At 35.2% G+C, this 21,519-nt stretch overlaps 1 protein-coding gene across 10 annotated transcripts in view; it reads left to right on the top strand.

The window, feature by feature from the left end:
* WDPCP (WD repeat containing planar cell polarity effector) overlaps positions 1-21,519 on the top strand; it is a 301,344-nt gene that overhangs the window by 199,094 nt on the left and 80,731 nt on the right. For 9 of the 10 annotated variants that reach the window (XM_054701619.1, XM_054701618.1, XM_037527477.2 and 6 more), the window contains one exon: positions 13,653-13,755. In XM_054701619.1, the coding sequence (XP_054557594.1) occupies positions 13,653-13,755 (103 nt within the window). Of the gene's footprint in view, positions 1-13,652; positions 13,756-15,644; positions 15,708-21,519 lie in introns of those variants that run through there. The other variant, XM_054701622.1, reaches the window with a different exon arrangement.

Genomic DNA, 21,519 nt, shown 5'->3' with positions numbered 1-21,519 from the left:
TAGATGACAGCCAGGGATACTGCTGAACATCGTACAATGTACAGGATAACTCCTCATAAGAATTATATGTTCCAAAATGACAGTGGATCTAAAATTTGATATAGTCTTCAGTACTATTGCTAGTCTCATATTGTTTTATTATTATGAAATCAGATCAAATAATTCCTTTTTCTCTTTAAAAAGTTATTTAAGTTATTACAGGTTGTTTGCATTTCCACATATATTTTAATCAACTTACCAATTTCTTTTTTAAAGGTGTCTGTTAGGATTTGGTTGTAATTGCAGTTTGCTGATTTCTGCTTTCATTGATTTCTGTGTTGATTTTTATTTCATCTCTTATACTTTGTTCTTTTACTTAGGTTCTTATGATGGAAGTTTATATGATTTAGACCTTTCTTATTAGTATAAGCATTTAATTCTAGAAATTTATTTATAAATTGTGTGGCTGAATTTCACTAACTTTGATGTATCATTTTTCACTTCCATTTTCAGTTCAAAAATTTTTCTAATTTTCCCTAGTAATTTCTTCTTTGATTTACAAGCTATTTAAAATTATAAATATCGGGCCTCCCCCGTGGCGCAGCGGTTGAGCGCTGGGTTGCGAAGCTGCCCGCGGCCTCAGCGGCGCCGGTTCAATCCCCAGCTGCTCCCCGGCCACCAGAGGAGGGTCCCACATGGCGCGCAGACCTCTCCTGCCGCCCGCTGCTCCCCTCAGCAGTGTACCTCGGTCCTTCTGCCTGCTCTGCTCCTCGCTCTGGCTCTGGTGAATTCTCTCACCCTCCTGCGCTTCTGACTGTACCCAGTGCATGTATAAACAAAACAAACAAACAAACAAATAAATAAATAAAAACATGCCTCTATAAAAAAAAAAAAAATGTTTAAAAAAAAATAATAATAAAATAAAATTGTTAATATCGGGCCTCGCTGGTGGTGCAGGCGGTTGAACACAGCTCTGTGAAGCTGTCCCCAGCCTCTGCAGTGCCAGTTCAATCCCGCCGGCCGCAGAGCAACCAACATGGCACAGCAAACCTGTCCTGTCTCGCCTGCTGCTCCTCTTAGCAGTGTATTTCAGTCAGTCTGCCGGTTCTGTTCCCCTCTCTGTCTCTGGTGAATCCTCTCACCCTCCCGCACTTCTGCCCTGTACCCCAGTTCTTGTATAAATAAATGAATCTTTAAAAACAAATAAATAAAATTGTTAATATCCAAATATTCAGGGATTTTACATATATCTTTGTAAACTGATTTCAATTATTTGTTAATAAAATATGCTCCAAAAAATTTCAGTCTTTTTAAAATTTAATGAGATTTATTTTATGGCCTCACATAACTGTCTTGTTAAATGTTTCATGTGTACTTGAAAAGATGTCATTGCATAAGTGATAATTAGGCACAACTGGTTGATAATGTTGGTTAAGTATTTTTATAACCCACTATGTATTTGTTCTATCAATTACTTAGAAGCATTAAAATCTTGGGCTAAAATTCACTATTTCTGTTTTCAATTCTTTCATTTGATTCATATTTTGAAACATTGACTGTATTTACTATTTTGAAATACTCTTTCTGTAGTAGCAATTGTTGTTCTGTGATATACTCATATTTTATAGACACCAGTTTGCTTTTGATGAGTGCATGGGATGTCTTTTTCTATCTTTTTTATTTTAACCTATCTATGTCTTTAGATTTTAAAGCCAGTCTCCTGGCCTCCCTGATGGCTCAGCGGTTGAGCACTGGGTTGGGAAGCTGCCCGCAGCCTCTGCAGCACCGGTTAGATCCCCAGCTGCTCCCCGGCCACCAGAGGAGGGTCCCACATGGCACGCAGACCTCTCCTGCTTGTGCCCGCTGCTCCCCTCAGCAGTGTTCTTCGTCAGCCCGCCCGCTCTGCTCTCCCCTCTGGCTCTGGTGAATTCTCTCACCCTCTCGCACTTCTGACTGTACCCAGTGATTGTATAAATAAATAAATAAATCTTTAAAAAAAAATAAAGCCAGTCTCCAATGAATAAAATGTAGTTGATGCTTGCTTTTTCATTCAGTGTAGCCTGCTTTACTCATTGGTCTCTCTAGATCATTTTATTGATATGGTTACATTTAAGTATATATTTTTTAAGATTTATTTATTTATACAAGCACTGGGTACAATCAGAAGCGTGGGAGGTGAGAGAATTCACCAGATCCAGAGCGGGGAACAGAACAGGCAGAAGGACCGAAGTACACTGCTGAGGGGAGCAGCAGGCAGAGCAGGAGAGGTCTGCAAACCATGTGGGACTCTTGCTGGCAGCTGGGGCTCAAACCGGCGCTGCAGAGGCTGCGGGCAGCTTCACAGCCCAGCACTCAATCGCTGTGCCACCAGGGGAGGCCCCATTTAAATCTATTATGTCTCAATAATAAAAGGGATGGTTTTTTTGATTTCTTCTTCTTCAGATTTATTGTTTGTGTATAGGAAGGCTACTGACTTTTGCGTGTTGATTTTGTATCCTGCCACTTTACTGAACTGATTGATGAGTTGAATTAGTTTTTCTGTGGAGTTTTTGGGGTTCTCTATGTATATTATCATATCATCTGCAAATAGTGATAGTTTGACTTCTTCTTTTCCTATTTGGATTCCTTGGATGTCTTTCTCTTGTCTTATTGCTCTGGCTAGGACTTCCAGTATTATATTGAAGAGCAGTGGTGAGAGTGGACATCCTTGTCTTGTTCCAGATCTTAATGGAATTGCTTTCAGCTTTTCACAATTGAGAATGATACTGGCTGTTGGCTTGTCATAGATGGCCTTTATGATGTTGAGGTATGTTCCTCGTATCCCAAGAATTTCAAGGGCTTTTATCATGAATGCGTGTTGCACTTTGTCGAAAGCTTTCTCAGCATCTATTGATATTATCATATGGTTTTTATATTTCTTTTTGTTGATGTGTTGGATAACGTTGATTGATTTTCGGATGTTGAACCATCTTTGTGTCCCTGGAATGAATCCTACTTGGTCGTGGTGAATTATCTTATGGATACATTATTGGATTCTGATAGCTAATATTTTATTGAGGATTTTTGCATCAGTGTTCATTAGGGAGATTGGCCTGTAGTTTTCCTTTTTTGTGTTGTCCTTGTTTGGTTTTGGTATTAGTGTAATGTTGGCTTCATAGAACGTGTTAGGTATTGTCCCTTCCTTCTCAATTTTTTGGAAGAGTTTGTGAAGGATAGGCACTAATTCGTCTCTGAATGTTTGGTAGAATTCATTTGTAAATCCATCAGGTCCTGGGCTTTTGTTTTGGGGAAGGTTTTTGATTACCATTTCAATTTCGCTGCTTGTAATTGGTCTGTTTAGGTGTTCTATTTCTTCTTTATCTAGCTTTGGGTGATTGTAGAGTTGTAGGAATTTGGCCATCTCCTCAAATATTTGGGAATAAATCTAACAAAAGAGGTAAAGGACCTATACAAAGAAAACTATAAAACACTGTTAAAAGAAATATAAGAAGAAACAAAGAAATGGAAAGACATCCCCTGCTCATGGATTGGAAGAATAAACATTATTAAAATGGCCATCCTACCAAAAGCAATATACAGATTCAATGCTATTCCAATCAAAATTTCAATGTCATTCTTCAAAGAAATAGAACAATTATTGATGAAATTCATATGGAATCACAAAAAACCCCGAATAGCCAAAGCTCTCCTGAAAAAAAAAGAAGGGAATGGAGGCATCACACTCCCAGACTTCAAACTATACTACAAAGCCATAATCATCAAAACTGCATGGTATTGGAACAAGAACAGACACACAGACCAATGGAATCGAATAGAAAATCCAGAAATAAACCCACAGATTTATGGTCAACTAATCTTTGACAAAGGAGCAAAGAATATGCATTGGAGCAAAGTAAGTTTGTTCAATAAATGGTGCTGGGAAAACTGGGTTGCTACATGCAAAAGAATGAAGCTTGACCACTACCTCACACCATACACAAAAATCAACTCAAAATGGATTAAAGAACTAGACATAAAACCTGAAACCATAAAATATATAGAAGGAAATATAGGCGAAACACTACGTGATTTGCACATCGAAGACATCTTTACAGACACATCACCCAAAGCAGTGATAGTGAAGGCAAAGATAAACAGCTGGGACTACATCAAATTAAAGAGCTTCTGCACAGCAAAAGAGACAATAACAAAAACAAAGAGAAACCCCACCAACTGGGAGAACATTTTTGCACACAACACTAATGATAAAGGACTGATCACAAAAATCTGCAAAGAGCTGATGAGACTCAACAACAACAAAGAAAATAATCCTGTCAAAAAATGGGCAGAAGAGCTAAAAAGAAACTTCTCCGAAGAGGAAATGCAAATGGCCAACGGGCATATGAAAAAATGTTCAACATCACTTGTCATCAGGGAAATGCAAATCAAAACTACCATGAGATACCATCTTACACCAGTGAGAATGGCACATATTAAAAAAACTAGCAACAACAAGTGTTGGCGAGGGTGTGGAGAAAAAGGAACTCTTCTGAACTGTTGGTGGGAGTGCAAACTGGTCCAACCACTATGGAGAGCTGTGTGGAGATTTCTGGACCTACTAAACATAGAGCTTCCATAGGATCCAGCAATTCCACTCCTAGGTATTTACGCAAAGGACACAGAAACATCAATTCCAAAGAACACCTGCACCCCTATGTTTATAGCAGCACTGTTTACAATAGCTAAGCTTTGGAAACAGCCCAAATGCCCAAAAATAGATGACTGGATCAAGAAGATGTGGTACATATACATCATGGAATATTACTCAGCATTCAAAAAGGATAAACACATGCAATTTGCAGCAATATGGATGGCGCTGGAAGGGATCATGCTCAGCGAAATAAGCCAAAAAGAAAAAGAAAAATACCAGATGGTCTCACTCATAGCAGGAATCTAGAAAACTTAAATAAGGGACCAGAAAAATGAATAAGTATAAGAAAGCGGAAATCAAAATCAACAAAAAACTATGAACCAGAGACACTTTTTGAGGGGTGAGGGGCGGGAGGGGAGGGATTGGGGTCAGAATGGGGGGGTTGCAATTGTATGGGGAATATAAAAATAAAATTTATTATTTAAAAAAAATAAAGATAAAAAATAAAAAAATAAATCTATTATGTCATTAATTCTCTCATCTGTTCTTGTTCTTTTTTTTTTTTATCCCTTTCTCCTCCTCTTCCTTCTTCTTTTCAATTATTTGAGAATTTTTTGGCATCCCAATTTATCTCCTGTCTTGGTATATTAGCTGTACCTCTTTATATATGTGTGCATGTTTGTGTGGGGGGTATACATGTATATACACTTGCTCTAGGGTTTAAAATATGCATCTTTAAGTTTGGCCATCTGCATTTTCATCTTTCCTATTTTTTGTGCTACTATTACTCACTTTACTTCTACATATATTATACGCCATCATAAACTGCTTTTCTTTTTCTCTTGTTATGAAAACTTTTAAGATCTATGCTTTATGCAACCTTCAAATATATAATACTGAAGCAACCTTCAAATATATAATATTGCAATGCTATACATAGCATCCTCAGGACTTACTCATCTATAATTGGAAGTTTGTACCTTCCAACCACCTTCACCCGTTTGTCCCCAGCCCATACTTTTGGTAACCATCAATCTGTTCTCAGTATTTATGAGTTTGGTTTTTCTTAGATTTTACATATAATAAAATCATATGGTATTTTTCTGACTTAATACAATGCCATTGAAGTCTATCCATGTTGTTACAAATAGTAGGATTTCATTCTTTTTAGTGACTGAATATTCCATTATATATAGACATAGATAAAGATATATATATATAGAGAGAGAGAAAGAGGCATGTCACATTCTCTTTATGCATTCATCCAAGAGTGGATATTTAGGCTGTTGTAAATAAAGCTATAATGAACACAGGAGTGCATATATCTTTTGAGTTAGTATCTTCATTTCTTTTGGATAAATACCTAGAAGTAGAATTATTGGTTCATATTGTAGGTCTATTTTTAATTTTTTGAAGGACCTTCATACTCTCTTTCCATAATGACCGCACAAATTTACATTCCCACCAGCAGTGTGCAAAGGTTCTTTTTTTCCCCATATCCTTTCCAATATTTGTTATTGCTTTTCTGTTATAATAGCCAATTTTCATATGTGATGTGAAATTTAATTGTGGTTTTGACTTGGCCATCCCTGGTAATTAGTAATGTTGAGCACTTTTTCATGCATCTGCTGGTCATCTGTTTGTCTCTGGAAAAATATCTATTCAGAGATAAACACATGCAATTTGCAGCAACATGGATGGCGCTGGAAGGGATCATGCTCAGCGAAATAAGCCAAAAAGAAAAAGAAAAATACCGGATGGTCTCACTCATAGCAGGAATCTAGAAAACTTAAATAAGGGACCAGGAAAATGAATAACTATAAGAAAGTGAAAATCAAAATCAACAAAAAACTATGAACCAGAGACACTTTTAGGGGGCGGGGGTGGGAGGGGAGGGATTGGGGTCAGAATGGGGGGGCTGCAATTGTATGGGGAATATAACAATAAAATTTATTAAAAAAAAAAATCTATTCAGATACTCTGTCCTTTTTTTTAATCAAACTGTTTTTCCTTTAAACAGTTTAGTTACCTCTTCATTTTTAATGTAAAAAAGTACATTTCTATATACAGCAGGTCCTTGAATAACATTTTGTTAAATGTAATTTCATTATAACACTGACAGGAAAAAACAAATTGATACTCAGCAAGTGCTGCTGGCAGTGTTGTTTGCACATTTTCCACATGTCTGCATGGGTTTTCTCAGCACTTTCCATTTCTTCCACATCCCAGTATGAGTGAATGTGGTGTGTGTGAATATACCCTGTGATGGGATGGTGTACAGTTTAAGGTTGCTTTCACCATTGCATACTTCCAGGATAGGTTTCAACCATTTGCAAAACAACTGGAGTAAGTGACTTGGAAAATGAGTGAAATCATGAATATAAATTACTATTTAATATTGATCTTTAGTTTGGTAATGTTTCTGTAACCAGAAATATGCCATAGGAACTTAACTTATTTATATACCAGAGTTATTTTGATAGCATGCAGTTTCCAAGAATCTACTAATGATGTTAAATGAAGACTTACTTGATTCACCATTTTTGGTGCTCCTCTTCTTTGTATCATCTCAGATATCCCTCTGGTATATTTTCCTTTTTGGCTGAATAATATTGTTTAGTTTTTGTTATTGTGTGGTTCTTTTAATAATAAATTCTCAGCTTTTATTTTTAAAAAGGCTTTTATATCTTCATTTCTGAAAGATATTTGGATGTGGTATAGAATTCTTAATTGATCAGTTGAATTTTTTTTTCCCTCTTTTAACAAAGATTTTCCATTTTCTGGTATATTATGTAGTTCAGAATCTTATTTTTACCTTAATGTAGCTTTTTCCTCTACTTTCAAGATTTCCTCTGTCATTGTTTTTTACTAGTTTATGTTGTACCTTTGTATGTGCATGTATCTGCACATGCATGTTTATCCTGTTTGTGGTTTATAGATCTTTTAGTTAATAGTTAATCAACTTAATTAATAGTTGTCACCATACAACTATAAACTAGAGACATACTGCAGGGGAGGAGGAGGGAGAGGGATCAGAGGGAGGGAGGGAGGAGCACAGGGGACTGTGGTGATGGTGCATGGGTGCCTTGAGGAAGGAAATTCTATGGGGATTCAATCTGAGGGGGTAGAGGGAAGCAAATATTCTTTAAAATTTAAAATAAAATTTAAAAAATGATAAATGTTAAAATAAAAAAAATGGAAAAAAGTAAAAATAAACAATTCAGGTCATGTGACCACAACTAGGGGGCCTTTATACTCGATATTATATATTTATATTGTAACATAGAATGTGGGCCTATGTATGTCCTGGGTGTATACGTGTATGTGTAAGTGGATATAAATGTGTGCACCTGTGTATTTGTATTAAAAAAAATAGTTGTCATCATATTTGGAAAATTTTCAGCCCTTAGATAGCTGTATCAATACCCCACCCTTCTCTCTTCTAAGTTTCCAGCTACATTGATGTTATACTACTTAATATTATCCACTGGCCACTGAAGCTCTATTCATTTTTGTGTGTGTGTGTGTATTGATAACAACATCGCTTGATATGGTCAAATGGTTATTGAGACTGTGTTCATTTCCTTTTCAGTCTTCTTTTTTTAATGTGAGCTTCATTTTGGATTGTTTCTGAGATTGTTCTAAGTTCACTCATTCTTCAGTGTCTAATTTGTTCTTACTCTATTCCATATTTTTTCATTTTAGAGTTTGTATTTTAAATATCTAGTTATATCTGGCTCTTTTTTTATATCTTCCAATTATTATGTTTGTTTTTATATTAACCTGGGGGGGGTAGACAGGTATGTCTGTTTAAAGTTCTTTTCTCCTAATTTCATTAAATCTGCCATTTCTGGATCTGTTTAAAGTAGCTAGATTTTCCTCCTTCCTAAGCATGCATTTTCTTAATGCATCTCCTATCTAGTATATTTTTTTACTGAAAGCTGGATTTTATTAAATTTGTGTAGATAACTGCTAGATTTTATTGTATTTCTTTAAAGAGTGTACAGATGGTAATTTTTTGTACTCATCTTCAGTCATGAAAATGCCTTCAAGTTGGCACCCTAGTACTATTAGGATGATTTCAGTAGAACTGACAGCTTCCTTGTAAACTTGTCTTCTAACTTGGATTCAACTCAATTTGTTTTAATAGAAAGTCACTTGAGTTCACAGACTGAGTGCTAAAGTGCTTCTTTTAACTACTGAGTTTATTATACTTTTCCATTGCAAAAGCTTTAGGACATGGTTGGAAAACTTTTCTGTCAAGGATGAGAGAATATATATAGCTTTGCAGGTCATACAGTTGTGACACCAACAAATCAACTCTGCCATTGTAACTTGAAAGCAGACATAGGCATATGTAAACAAATGAGTGTGACTGGTCTGATAAAACTATTTGTAAAAAAAATGGTTGTAGGCAGGATTTGGCTTACAGTTTGTATTTTATTCATCTCTTTTATACTCTCCTAGAAGTTGGTTACAGAATAATTATACAAATATTCCTACTAATAGAATTATGAAAACAGTCTAAGATTTCCTTTTCCAGTTATTCTGTGTATATTTTAAAGTAATTTGAAATAATTTTTCAAGTAATTATGCCACCAATTTAATATACTAAGTTCATTCATTTTCCTTTTACTGCTTGCAGAATGCTTTTTATTTAAATTTTATCAGAATTATAAAAAAAATTTCCAAAATCAGATATCAAAAAGTGGTACAAAGAAGTTGTTTTCAATCTCTGTTTTCTTCACAATATTCTTCTTTTCCACTAGGTTATCACTTTTGGTCGATCATTTGTAGAAAATATCTAACTGAATATGCATATATATTCATCTATAACTTGTGGGGTTTTTTTTAGGTTAAACCCATTTTAGGTTTTAGTGGCATTCTAAACACATTTGCAACTTTATATTTTAAAACTCAGTATATCCTGGGGCTCACGCCATAGAAGTATATGGAAAGATCAGAAGATTTTTGTAAATTATGAAAATATCTGCAACTTTGTACAATAAACAAAAAATTAGTGAACATGAATAATTTTCTAGAAAATATATCAATTGCTAAAAAAAAAAGACATACTAAATATATGAATAGCTCAGTAGCTCCAAGTACAAAATCTGAACAGTAGTCAAAAACATAACTCCTGAAAGGATACATTAGGTTTTACTTATCAGTTATACAAAAAACTTCAAAAACAAAAAAATTTCCAAAAACTTAGTGAAACATGAAAATTCATCATTCCAAAGAAATTCTTCACATGGTAGCAAAATTAAATTATCCCTATCTATGTTTCACCTTTAAAATGATTATTCAGTTTTCTTACCTAAGATTGTGAAACATAGATATTAAGAATTGTATATAAATATAAACTTTAGGTTTATATTTATAAACTCTCAGTATAACTGAGATAAATTTCTTAAGATACTTTTCTTGAAAGTTTTTTTCCTGAAATCTACAACATACGAGATGTCTAAAATATCAACACATTATAAAAAAGCACTTCTATTCCTAACTTTTAAATTTTCTTATCAGATTTCTCCTATGAAAGTAAATATTATTTTCAAATAAGTTGATAAAGAAATGTACTAACACTTTATACTTTCTCTTCAGCTGAAATAAACCAGCTTGAAGTTATTAAATGTTCTGAAGGCAATTATGGGCAAGACTTAAACTTGTAAAGCTATAGGACAAGAATTTAAAATTTTGATTATCAGTTGTTCGAACTATTATGAGAGAGGATGAGGACATAATTGTCCTAAATATGTATAAATTATAGCATGTCTTTATAAGTGCTTCCATTATGTCATACAAACCTATCAATTCCCAGAAATTTTATAAAAATTAGAAAAGGTTATATAACATTAATATACAATAGTTATATTTATTGTCAATGACTGATCCAAAGTGTGACTTACAGAATACTATCTATAATTCAATTTTTTTTAGTTTTAAATACTTTTTGTTGTAAATGTGCGTATTCATTCTAGCATTCTACATTTAAAAGTCATCTGTGAAAGGTAATGAGAACCCAGAACAGCAAGTTTTGTATTTTAGAATTTACATGATACATGCAGACAGAATATGTACACATTTTAAAATCTGGATCATCCCCAAAGACTTATCAGTGTTTATCATCTTTTCACTTAACAGTGCTAAATTAAGATACTAATATGTCATTGTGATAAGTGATATTTTATAAAATTGTCATTAAGAATGACGGAAACTAAGTGGCTCATTTTTCTGAAAACTAACTTCCAAGTTAGTCATATTTTTGTAATATAACCATCCACCAAATATGTAAATCTGGCTGGGTGGAAAAAATACTGGAATTTATGAGTATAACACTTTTTAAGTCTATTGGCACCTATGTTGTCTCTTTAGACTTGTTATATTCCATCTTCATCTTATACAATAAATTTCCAAAAAGAGGCCAACAAACCAAAAAAGAACTTTACTAAACAACCAAACATGCAGTAACACAGTCCATTAGTATGTGAGAACATTGATGGTTGATATCAGGGGTAGAGTCATGCTTTATAGGGCCTGAAGCACACTATAAAACTTGAATACATCTTACAAAAAAAATTAAACACAAAAGTCTGTGTTTTAATCTAGTGCTTACTTATGTTTTTCAGTAATGGGTGGTATTGCATATTTTGGGGTTATTTTCAGTGAAGAATTACATGCAAACTTTGCTAGAGAAAAGAAAATAGAAAAATCACCTCACTTATAAAGCTAATATAATTTGATAGCAGTCAGGGGCTTGGTAGCTATCAAGTCCAAGTAACGTCATAGACTTTGTTTATTTAAGAACACAGATGCAAAAATCTTAAATAAAATACTAGCAGATTTAATGTAGTAGTGCATGCTTTCAAATTATTACTACTTTCTTCATTGACTATAAGAATCTTCTAAGAAAGTATTATGTCTCTCTTGGGCCAAGAGAGAAAAACCCCAAGATTTTTTCAATTGATGTACATTGAAGTTGCTTCTAATTTTCCATTGTGATAAGCAATGTTGTCAATACCAGTCTTGGACATGTATTGTCACACTGTTTCCTCAGGAAGATTTCCCAAAAATATATATGCAAATTCTAAATTATGATAAGTTGTTAAAATACGTGATCAGCAAACATTCTGTAAAGGCTAGATAGAAAATATTCTAGGTTTGTGGACCAAGAGGCAAAATTTAGATTATGACAAAGGTACTTTATAAAACGAGAGAAAACATCTTCCCACAAATCTTTATTGTGATACAATTAAAAATGTAACTGAATACAGTTTTTATAAAACTGGCTTACAAATGCAAATAATATTCTTTGGGAAGATAATATGTCACTAAGTAGGGTTAAAAGTTGGTATTCCTTACCAACATCTTTTTCAAATGTTCATGTTAATGCTGATCTATGATGAGATTTGATGTATTTCACCTTTGCAAATTTCTTATAGATAGGAACTGCCAAATATTGGTGTTAATTCATGTACATGTGGTTTTATGTGAGCATTTTTAGAATCGCATTAGCTAAAAGAGTAGAATGTCATTACGCTGCTAATTAATCACTTCCAATTAAAGTTCCTTCAATTGTACAGGTAAATAGATTTTGGAACATGTAATTTCCTTTACATTTGCATCAAAGTTAAAAAAATGCTGCAGTGGATTGAAATTAGAAAATATTGCTTGGAATTTGTATAGAAACAGATTTCTCTTTTTAAAAAAAAAAGTTCTGACTATTCTGGAAGTACATAGCACAGTCTGACATTACTAGCAATTCAAACAATGGTTCTCATTGAAATGACTTTATCATGGTATAAGTTTCACATTTAAGTACTGTTTGCCTTGTAATTTTAGGCTGAAACATTTTCAGGTCTGCAGCTAAAATGAAGCCATTCATTCAGAGTTTAATAAGAGTGGTTGAACATGGTTCTTCCAACCACTAAGTGCCAGTTTCCCCCAAACTTTGTAACCAGTAATTAGTAATAACTTTAAAGAACTTATCCAATTTGAAATTATTTTTTCAATTTGAATTTATTAGGATATTAATAAAGTGAAGTATGTTTTATGTTATGGGTCATTGATATTTCTTCACTATAAATTGAATATTTGTGTTCTTTTCCCAATTTTATTGTAGTAAAATTTTCATTCCAACAGTCATTCTGCATTACCATAGAGTTCTGTGTTTTTTTTTCAGTGGCTTTATCTACTTGTTAAATATTATTTTTCACTGCTTTCTCCCACAAAGCCAACGCTCCATCCATTTGAAAACCTACCATTGCCTGATAGAACTACATTTTCTTAAGCTTCTCTACATATACACATCAGAGATCACTCATACTCTGTCACCTTTTCTACATTTTCCCTCCAACCATAATTCTTAGTATGAACAATTCAGATCAAGGATCAATTGCTCCTCTTTGGCTCCCCAGTACTATGTGCAATAACTGCCATAAAAGCTATGTCATACTGGTATGTAATTAACTGTAAATTTACAGCAGCCCCACTGGGCTCAAGGCTTCTTAAGACATGGTAGGCAGTCGATCTAATCCAGAACAGTGCCTGGAACTTAATAGGCACTGATTATTTGTTGGCTGAATAAGATCAAAATATTAATAGCATTAAAATATTAACAAAATAATGTGACAGGCATATAAATATCAGAGACAAATCTGTGTCATATGTTCCTTCTAAAATATTTAGCATAATATAAGGTATGATAGAAATACGCAAAAGCTCCTCAAATATTAAAATCTCACTACAGAAAATAGCAATTCATGTTTTTATTCTCTAATAAAGCTGAGTATGTCAAACATTTGATTAAAAACTTATACTTTTCCCTAAATATATAATAGAATTTATTTAGATCCATTTGTTACGTCTATGAGCTCCAATTTAGGAAAACAAAACTGAGAAAGTAAAAACACAAAACGAATATTCATCAGCCATGTCTGTTTTGTAATCTGAACAATAAGTTGCTTTCTTTCAAATTCTCCTTTGTAAGTTGAGCAAGATTCATTTTGGATTAATCTTTTATTTTGCTTTATTTCCAAAGGATATCCATTACCTTGCACTAGATAAGGGTGAATTGGCACTGGCTGAAGTGGCAAGAAAAAGAGCTAGTGACATTGATGCAGAATCAATAACCTCTGGAGTTGGTAAGCTGTTTTTTTTAAGTGCTTTTTTGTTTTAATCAATACTTATTCAGTATCATTTCTACTTGTGTTTGTAGGGCACGGTTGGTTAATTTGAATTGTTTTCTTTGTAAAGACAGTGTCTTTTTAAAAATAATAAGAATTGAGCCTGAGTAAATAGTATAATATGGATACTTAAGTTATGTTACTATGAAAATTGTTAATCAGTGATTACTCTAATCACCATTTAGTAAAAAGTGAAAAGAACATTCTTTTCATAAGATTTTGAGGAAATTTGTTTATCATCAGTGCTATTATTAAAATTAACCAACACAGGAACTCATGTAATCCTTTATACATGTACACAGACATGTCATTTCTCAAAAGAATTCTCTCCTATATCAGACAAAATATTTCACATGAAATCTTAGGTTTGATGGGTAGTCTGTTTCAATTAGAAGTCACTAGAACCATTTACGTATAGTCTTCCATAGAAGATAAATCAGAAGCTTAAATTGAGGTCTATTTAAAACTTTTTAATATAGAAATTGATAATTTTAAAAAACTTACCCTTTTTCTAAACTCAGTTTATTGAATGTGACTAATCCTGGAAAAATTGCTGTCTAGATACTCCAATCCTATTCTTCCTAGTATTTCCTATTCCTAGGTTAGATAAAGGACCTTCAGAATTATAACAATTCATTTCTTTGTGGAACACAAACTTTGTAAGTTGCCTGAAAAACATACAATCCTCTCCAGTGATAGCCCATCCTATGCTTCGTTTCTGTAATACTATTTGCAACCAGGCACTAAGCGCGCCTTTCTAACACCACCACCAGAGATGCCCGTCTTAAAAATGACTCAAATGCCATACCATCAGGGCAGCTCTCACTCTGATTAGAGAGGTGACAATTACTTACCACAAAGATGATTCCATCTTTTTCCCCACCCTCAAAGGGTTTCAAATAGATGGAGACTAAGTGAGTAATAGGCTACTTTCAAAGCTCCATTCCTAGTGTATATTCTTTTTAATATTCACCATTAATATATTAGATAAGAATAATTTTAGTTGAACTATCACTCTCTTGTTACTGGTGAAGGATATTTACATACATTCTAATAACAACAATAGTAGTTTCTTATGGAATGCTTTCTATGGGTCAAGCACTAATCTAATTTACAAATATTAACACATTTAATCCTTACCTCAGCTCTGTAAGGTAGCTACAATTTTCATGTTATGAGGTCACTTTTAACTAAATGATGAAACCAAACCATGTTAATAGGAATTATGGGGTTACATTATGGGAATACAAATGTCTTCTATCTCCATCCCTCTTGCCATTTAGGAAAACACGGTCAGAGGTTAATTCATAGTAATTTTTATAGAAATTTTCTTTAGTTGCCCTATACCCTGCCTTTACTACTAAGATAACATTATGGCAATAAATTCGGGTTGCTTTTATAGTTCTTTTCTGTTCCTTTCTTACTGTTTTCTGTTCTCTTGAGGTATGATAGCTTTCTTCAGTGGTGTTTTTACTATACATTTTTGCTTTATGGTTACTGTGAGGTTCAGCTGTAACATTTTATGTATATATTGTTCCTTTTAGAGATGATGGTTATTATATCTGAACACATAGCTAAACCTCATCTTTATTCCCTCCCCATTTTTTATATTAATATCTCACTTTACATTGTTATGCTATAAATTGGTTTGTTGAAAAAAGTCATGATATATTTTTTCAAGCAAAAATGTGTCATGACTTTTCTGATAACCCAATAATTCCCTTAATTGTAGCTTTAATTTTAGTATTGTCTTAATATCTTTCTTGTTTTAGAAATGACTGCTCTACTACTTTTACTGTGAATTTATATTTTCCAATAAGATGATTTCTCATGTTTTATTGTTTTAGTTTCCAGTCTTTTCAGTTTAAAGACGTCCCTTTAATATTTTCTTCATCCGCAAGGGGTTAAGACACAGCCTATGAAGCTATCTGCAGCCACTGCACCACGAGTTTGATCCCCGGCCAGGGAGCAACCCACATGGTGCAGCAGGCCTCTCCTGTCTCACCCACTGCTCCCCTCAGCAGTGTATTTCGTCAGTCTGCCTGTTCTGGTCCCCACTCTGTTTCTGGTGAATCCTCTCACCCCCCACCCCAACACCTCTGGTTTATACCCCAGTTCTTGTATGCAGAAATAAATAAATCTTAAAAATATATATATCTTCTTCAATGCCATTTGGTATCGAATTCCTTTAGCTTTAGTTTGTCTAGAAAGCTCTTGATTTCTTCCTCAAAACTATCACTAATCACAATCTTGCCAGTTGCAGAATTTTTGGTTGAAACTTTTTTCCTTTCAGCAATTTGATTTTCTCATCCCATTTTATTGTGGTCTGTAAAGTTTCTATTGAAAAATCTGTTGGTAGCTTTATGGGGCTTCCCTTATTTGTGACACACTGTTTTTCTCCTGCTGTTTTTAACATCGTCTCATCATTAATTTTTACCATTTTAATTATGTGTCTTGATGGGGATCTCTTGGGTTCCTTTTATTTGAAACTCTCTGAATTCCTGTATCTGAATTTCTGTCTTCCTTCCTTCCTTCCTTCCTTATGGAAGTTTTTGGTGATTATTTTCTCTAATACTTTTTTCTGGCCCTTTCTTCTTCTGGCACCCCTATGATGCTAATAAAGAGGAATACCTCTTTTTTTTTTTAATTTTTTTTTTAATTTTTTTTATAGAGGCATGTTTTTATTTATTTATTTGTTTGTTTGTTTTGTTTCTTTATACATGCACTGGGTACAGTCAGAAGCACGGGAGGGTGAGAGAATTCACCAGAGCCAGAGCGGGAGGCAGAGCAGGCAGAAGGACCGAAGTACACTGCTGAGGGGAGCAGCGGGCTGCAGGAGAGGTCTGTGCGCCATGTGGGACCCTCCTCCGGTGGCCAGGGAGCAGCTGGGGATGGAACCGGCGCGACAGAGGCCGCGGGCAGCTTCGCAACCCAGCGCTCAACCACTGCGCCACTGGGGAGGCCCAAGAGGAATACCTCTTAATGTTGTCCGAGATGCCTCTTAGAGTTCCCTCACTTTTTAAAATTCTTTTTCTCATACTGATACCCTATCTAAGTGAGTTGTATTGCTTTCTCTACCAACTCACTTATTTGCTCCTCTGATTCCAGTCTGCTATTGGATGCCTCTACTGATTTTAAGTTCTATCACTATATTCTTTAGCTCTCTGACTTCTTTCTATATTAACCTTTCATCATTTTTCTAGTTCATTCATTTTTTTCCCATGGTTGGGGAACATCTTTATAACCATTACTCTGTACTCTGTATCAGGTGATCGCTTACTTCCATTTCTTTAGGGTCTTTTCCAGAGTTTTGTCTACCTCTCTTATTTAGGGCATTTTCTGCTGTTTCCACATTTTGCTTGACTCTCTGTGGTATTCGTGTGTTTTAGGAAACTATACTACCCAGCCTAGTCGTGATGTTGGTCTGATGTTACAGTTCCAGGAGCACAGTTCCTGCTTTCTTGAGCTACTCACTCAATGTGTCTCCTTTGTGGGCTATTCTGACCTGCCTGCTCTACTGGGGCAACACAGTGGGCAGAGCTTTCTATGACATATCAGTTGGGCTTGGCCTAGGTCCTCAAATATGGTGTGCTGAGTGGATGGTGCTGTGGATTAGGCTTTGGCATGAGTTCATTATGGGATGACTCCAGTCCCTGTAGTGGTATGTGGCAATATATGGCAGGCAAATGGAGCTGCTGACACATGCTTTTATGGTGCTCATTTAATGGTATATTGGACCTGCTTGCTATGAATGTGACTAAACAGGGAAAGGCCTGTTTATTTACCCAGGGTTGGCCTTCTCAGTTGCTGTAATTTTGCTCTCTGCTAGCTTGGGCAACTTTGCAGGAGTGATTGGAGCCCTTGTCTGGGTCTATATATTGGAGCCCTTGTCAGGGTCTAGTATATAGAGGGTGGGTTCTAAGATGGTGCCTCCCAGTGATTCCAATTTGGGGGTCATTCCTAAAGTTTCTTGCTTCTCTGGCAGACACTGTAAAAATGGTTTCATAAGTAAATGAGTTTCATTTACTTATGGGTCTGGCACTGTATAGATAGTGTTACTGCACTGGGTCCCAGGGGTGAATAAGTCTACAAGGCTTTTTTTTTTTTCCTTTAATATTAAGATAACATTGGTTTACACTGTGTTGGTATTTTGCAAGTACAGAACTGCCTCCACTTCAGGTGTAATTACCATAGCACCCACCACCAAAGTAGCACAGTCCATTGTGCCCATCCCTCCCGTCCTACCCCTCTTAATGCCTAAGGTTCTAAGTCAGCTTTTAGTAGTCAACTTTTAAGCTATCTTTATGTGATTTTTTGGTTTCTCTATCTTCCATGTCAGTGAGGCCATCCAGTATTTGTCTTTCTCCTTAACTTCATTTAGCATAATCCCTTCCAGTTCCATCCATGTTGCTGCAAATGGCAAGAGTTTATGTTTTTTGATCACTAAGTAACATTCCACATCTTCTTGATCCATTATCTGTTTTAGGGTACTTAGGTTGTTTCTATAGCTTGGCTATTGTAAATAGTGCTGCAATAAACGTGGAATTGCAAATTTCCTTTCAAATTAATATTTTTTTAACTTGGGGGTTAGATACCTAGGACTGAAATTTCTGGGTCATTTGGCAGATCCATTTTTAATCTATTGAGAAAGTTCCACATGGCTTTCCATAGGAACTGGACCAGTCTACACACCAACAGTGTAGAAGGGTTCCCTTTTCTCCACATTTTTGCCAGCACTTAATGTTTTGGGTGTTTGTAACATGGGCCGTTCTCACAGGTACAAGGTGGTATCTCATTGTGGTTTTGTATTGCATTTTCCTGACAAAAACTGATGAACATTTTTCATATGCCTATTGGACATCTTTGCAAAAGTGCCTGTTTAGTCCCTGTGCCCCTCCTTTTTTTGATTGGGCTAGGTTTTTTTGACTGAGTTTTAGTTTTTTGTAGATATTTCATTTCTACATACATCCCTTGTCAGATGTATGATGTGCAAATATTTTCTCCCATCTAGTAGGATATCTCTTTGTTTTAGCAATAGTTTCTTTTACAGGATCTTTTTAGTTTGAGATAGTCCCAGTTGTTTATATTCCTTTTAGTATTCCTTGCTGTTGGGAACAAATCTGCAGAGATATCACTGAAGCTATAAGTCATGAAGTGTTTTGCCTATGTTTTCTTTTATGTATTTTATGGTTTCAGATCTTATATTGTATGATCTTTTGTCCATTTTGAATTGACTTCTATGGATGGTATGAGGTACTGATCTTATTTCATTCTTTTGCATTCAGCTGTTTCAGTTTTCCCAACACCGTTTATTAAATACGAGGCTATCCTTGCTTCAGTGTATGTTCTTTTCTCACTTGTCCATACAGGTGTCAGTTTATTTCTGGGCTCTCAATTCTATTACATTGGTCTGTATGTCTCTCTTTGTTCCAGCACCAGGCACTTTTAATTATTATGGCTTTGCAATAGTGTGAAGTCTGGAAGTAATGATACTTTCATACTTTTGTCAGGATTCCTTTGGCTGTTCGAGGTTTTTTTGTTATTCCACATGTTTTTAGTAGTTTGTTCCAGTTCCTTGAAGAATATTGTTGATGTTTTTATTATTATTGCACTGAACCTGTGTACTGCTTTGAATAAGATAGCCATTTTGATAATGTTGATTCTTCTAGTCCATGAGCAGGAAATATTTTTCCATTTCTTTGTGTCTTCTGTTTCTTTTAACAGTGTCTTAGTTTTCTTTGTATAGATCTTTGTTATGTTTACTCCTACATATTTATTTTTTGATGTGATTGTAGATGGGTCTATAAAGGGTTGGTAAAATTCACTTGTGAAACCATCTTGCACTGGACTTTTGCTTTGGAGGGAAAGTTGTGATTATTGTTTCAGTTTCCTTGTTTGTGACTGGTTTATTCAGTCTCAGATGGTTGAATAATTCTAAGAATGTTTTCATCTTTTCTGGGTTATTGAATTTGTTAGAGTACAAATAAATGTGCATAGTAGTCTTTAACTATCCTCTGAATGTTTGCCACATCTTATCACTTCTCTTCTTTCACTTGATCCTATTTGAGATTTCTCCCTTTTAGTGAATCTTGCTAGGTTTGACTATTTTGTTTATTTTTTTCTAAGACCCAGCTTTTATTTTATTTCTGGTTTGGTTTTATTATTTCAGATCTTCTATTGACTTTTGTATTTGTTCTTTTTCTAATTCCTCGTGATGAGAGAGATCTTTTCTTTGATCTCTTACTTCTTGATGTGGGCCTGTATTACTATATAATATCTTCAGAGTGCTGCTTTTGCTGAATTCTATAAGCCTTTAAAAGTTGTATCTTCATTATCATTTGTTTCAAGGTATGTTTTTCTTCTTTGATTTCTTCATTAACTCAATGGCCTTTTAGTACAGCGTTGTTCAGTCTATATGTATTAAAAGGATTTCCCTGCTTTCTTTTGAGAATTGATTTTTATAGTTTGATACCTTTATGGTCTGAGATGCTAGGTATTATTTTTTTTTTTAATAGAGGCATGTTTTATTTATTTATTTGTTTGTTTGTTTGTTTTGTTTATACATGCACTGGGTACAGTCAGAAGTGCGGGAGGGTGAGAGAATTCACCAGAGCCAGAGCGGGGAGCAGAACAGGCAGAAGGACCGAAGTACACTGCTGAGGGGAGCAGCGGGGCGGCAGGAGAGGTCTGCGCACCATGTGGGACCCTCCTCCGGTGGCCGGGGAGCTGCCGGGGATCAAACCGGCGCCACAGAGGCTGCAGTCAGCTTCGCAACCCAGCGTTCAACCGCTGCGCCACCGGCGAGGCCCCTAGGTATTATTTTTTAAAAGATTTATTTATTTATGCATACAAGACCTGGGGTACAAGCCAGAGCTATGGGGAGGGAGGGGTTGAGAGGATTCACCAGAGACAGAGTGGGAATAGAACAGGCAGACTGACTGAAATACACCCCTGAGGGGAGCAGCAGGCCAGTTAGAAGAGGTCTGCTGCACCATTTGGGTCACCTCCCTGGCTGGGGATTGAACTCATGCTGCAATGGCTGCAGATAGCTTCATAGTGCTTCATCTTAACCCCTTGCGCCACCAGGGAGGCCTGATGCTAGGTATGATCTCAATCTTCATGAATTTGTTGATGTTTGTTTTATGACCCAGCATGTGATCTATTCAGGAGACAGTCCCATGTACATTTAAGAAAAAGTGTACATTCTTTTTTTTCAGTTGCAATGCCCTGTAAGTGTCTAATATACCCATACAGTCTAATTCTTTGTTTAAGCTACTCTGTCCCTCATTTTATGTTTATCTGTCCATTGGTGAAAGTGGAGTGTTGAAGTCCCCTGCTACAAATCTTTTTTTCCCATTGTCAGTTTTCAGAGTTGATAGTAGTTTCCTAATGTATTTTGGTGCACTTTATTTGGTGTATAAGCTGTGGTAAATGTTGTCTTTCTGCTGTACTGTTCCCTTAATTGTTACATTGTGTCCTTTCCTGTCTTTTTTTTTTTTTTACCTTTTTTTTTATTGGAAATCTATGTTGTCTGATGTAAGTAAGGCTGTCTCTGCTCTCTTTTGGGTCTCCTTATGTTGTAGGATTGTTTTCCAGCCCTTTAGTTCAGCGTATGTTTGTCTTTGGAGTTTGGGTATGTCTCCTGGGGATAGCAGAAGGTTAGATTCTGTTTCCTGATCCAACTTGGTACTCTGTCTTTTAATTGGTGAGTTTATTCCATGT

Source organism: Talpa occidentalis, unplaced genomic scaffold, assembly GCF_014898055.3.
Source record: "Talpa occidentalis isolate TD23 unplaced genomic scaffold, MPIMG_talOcc4v2.1 talOcc4.5, whole genome shotgun sequence".
In the NCBI taxonomy this organism is placed as follows: domain Eukaryota; kingdom Metazoa; phylum Chordata; class Mammalia; order Eulipotyphla; family Talpidae; genus Talpa; species Talpa occidentalis.
Note: the sequence above shows the minus strand (reverse complement) of the source record. Positions and strands in the feature narration are given on the sequence as shown.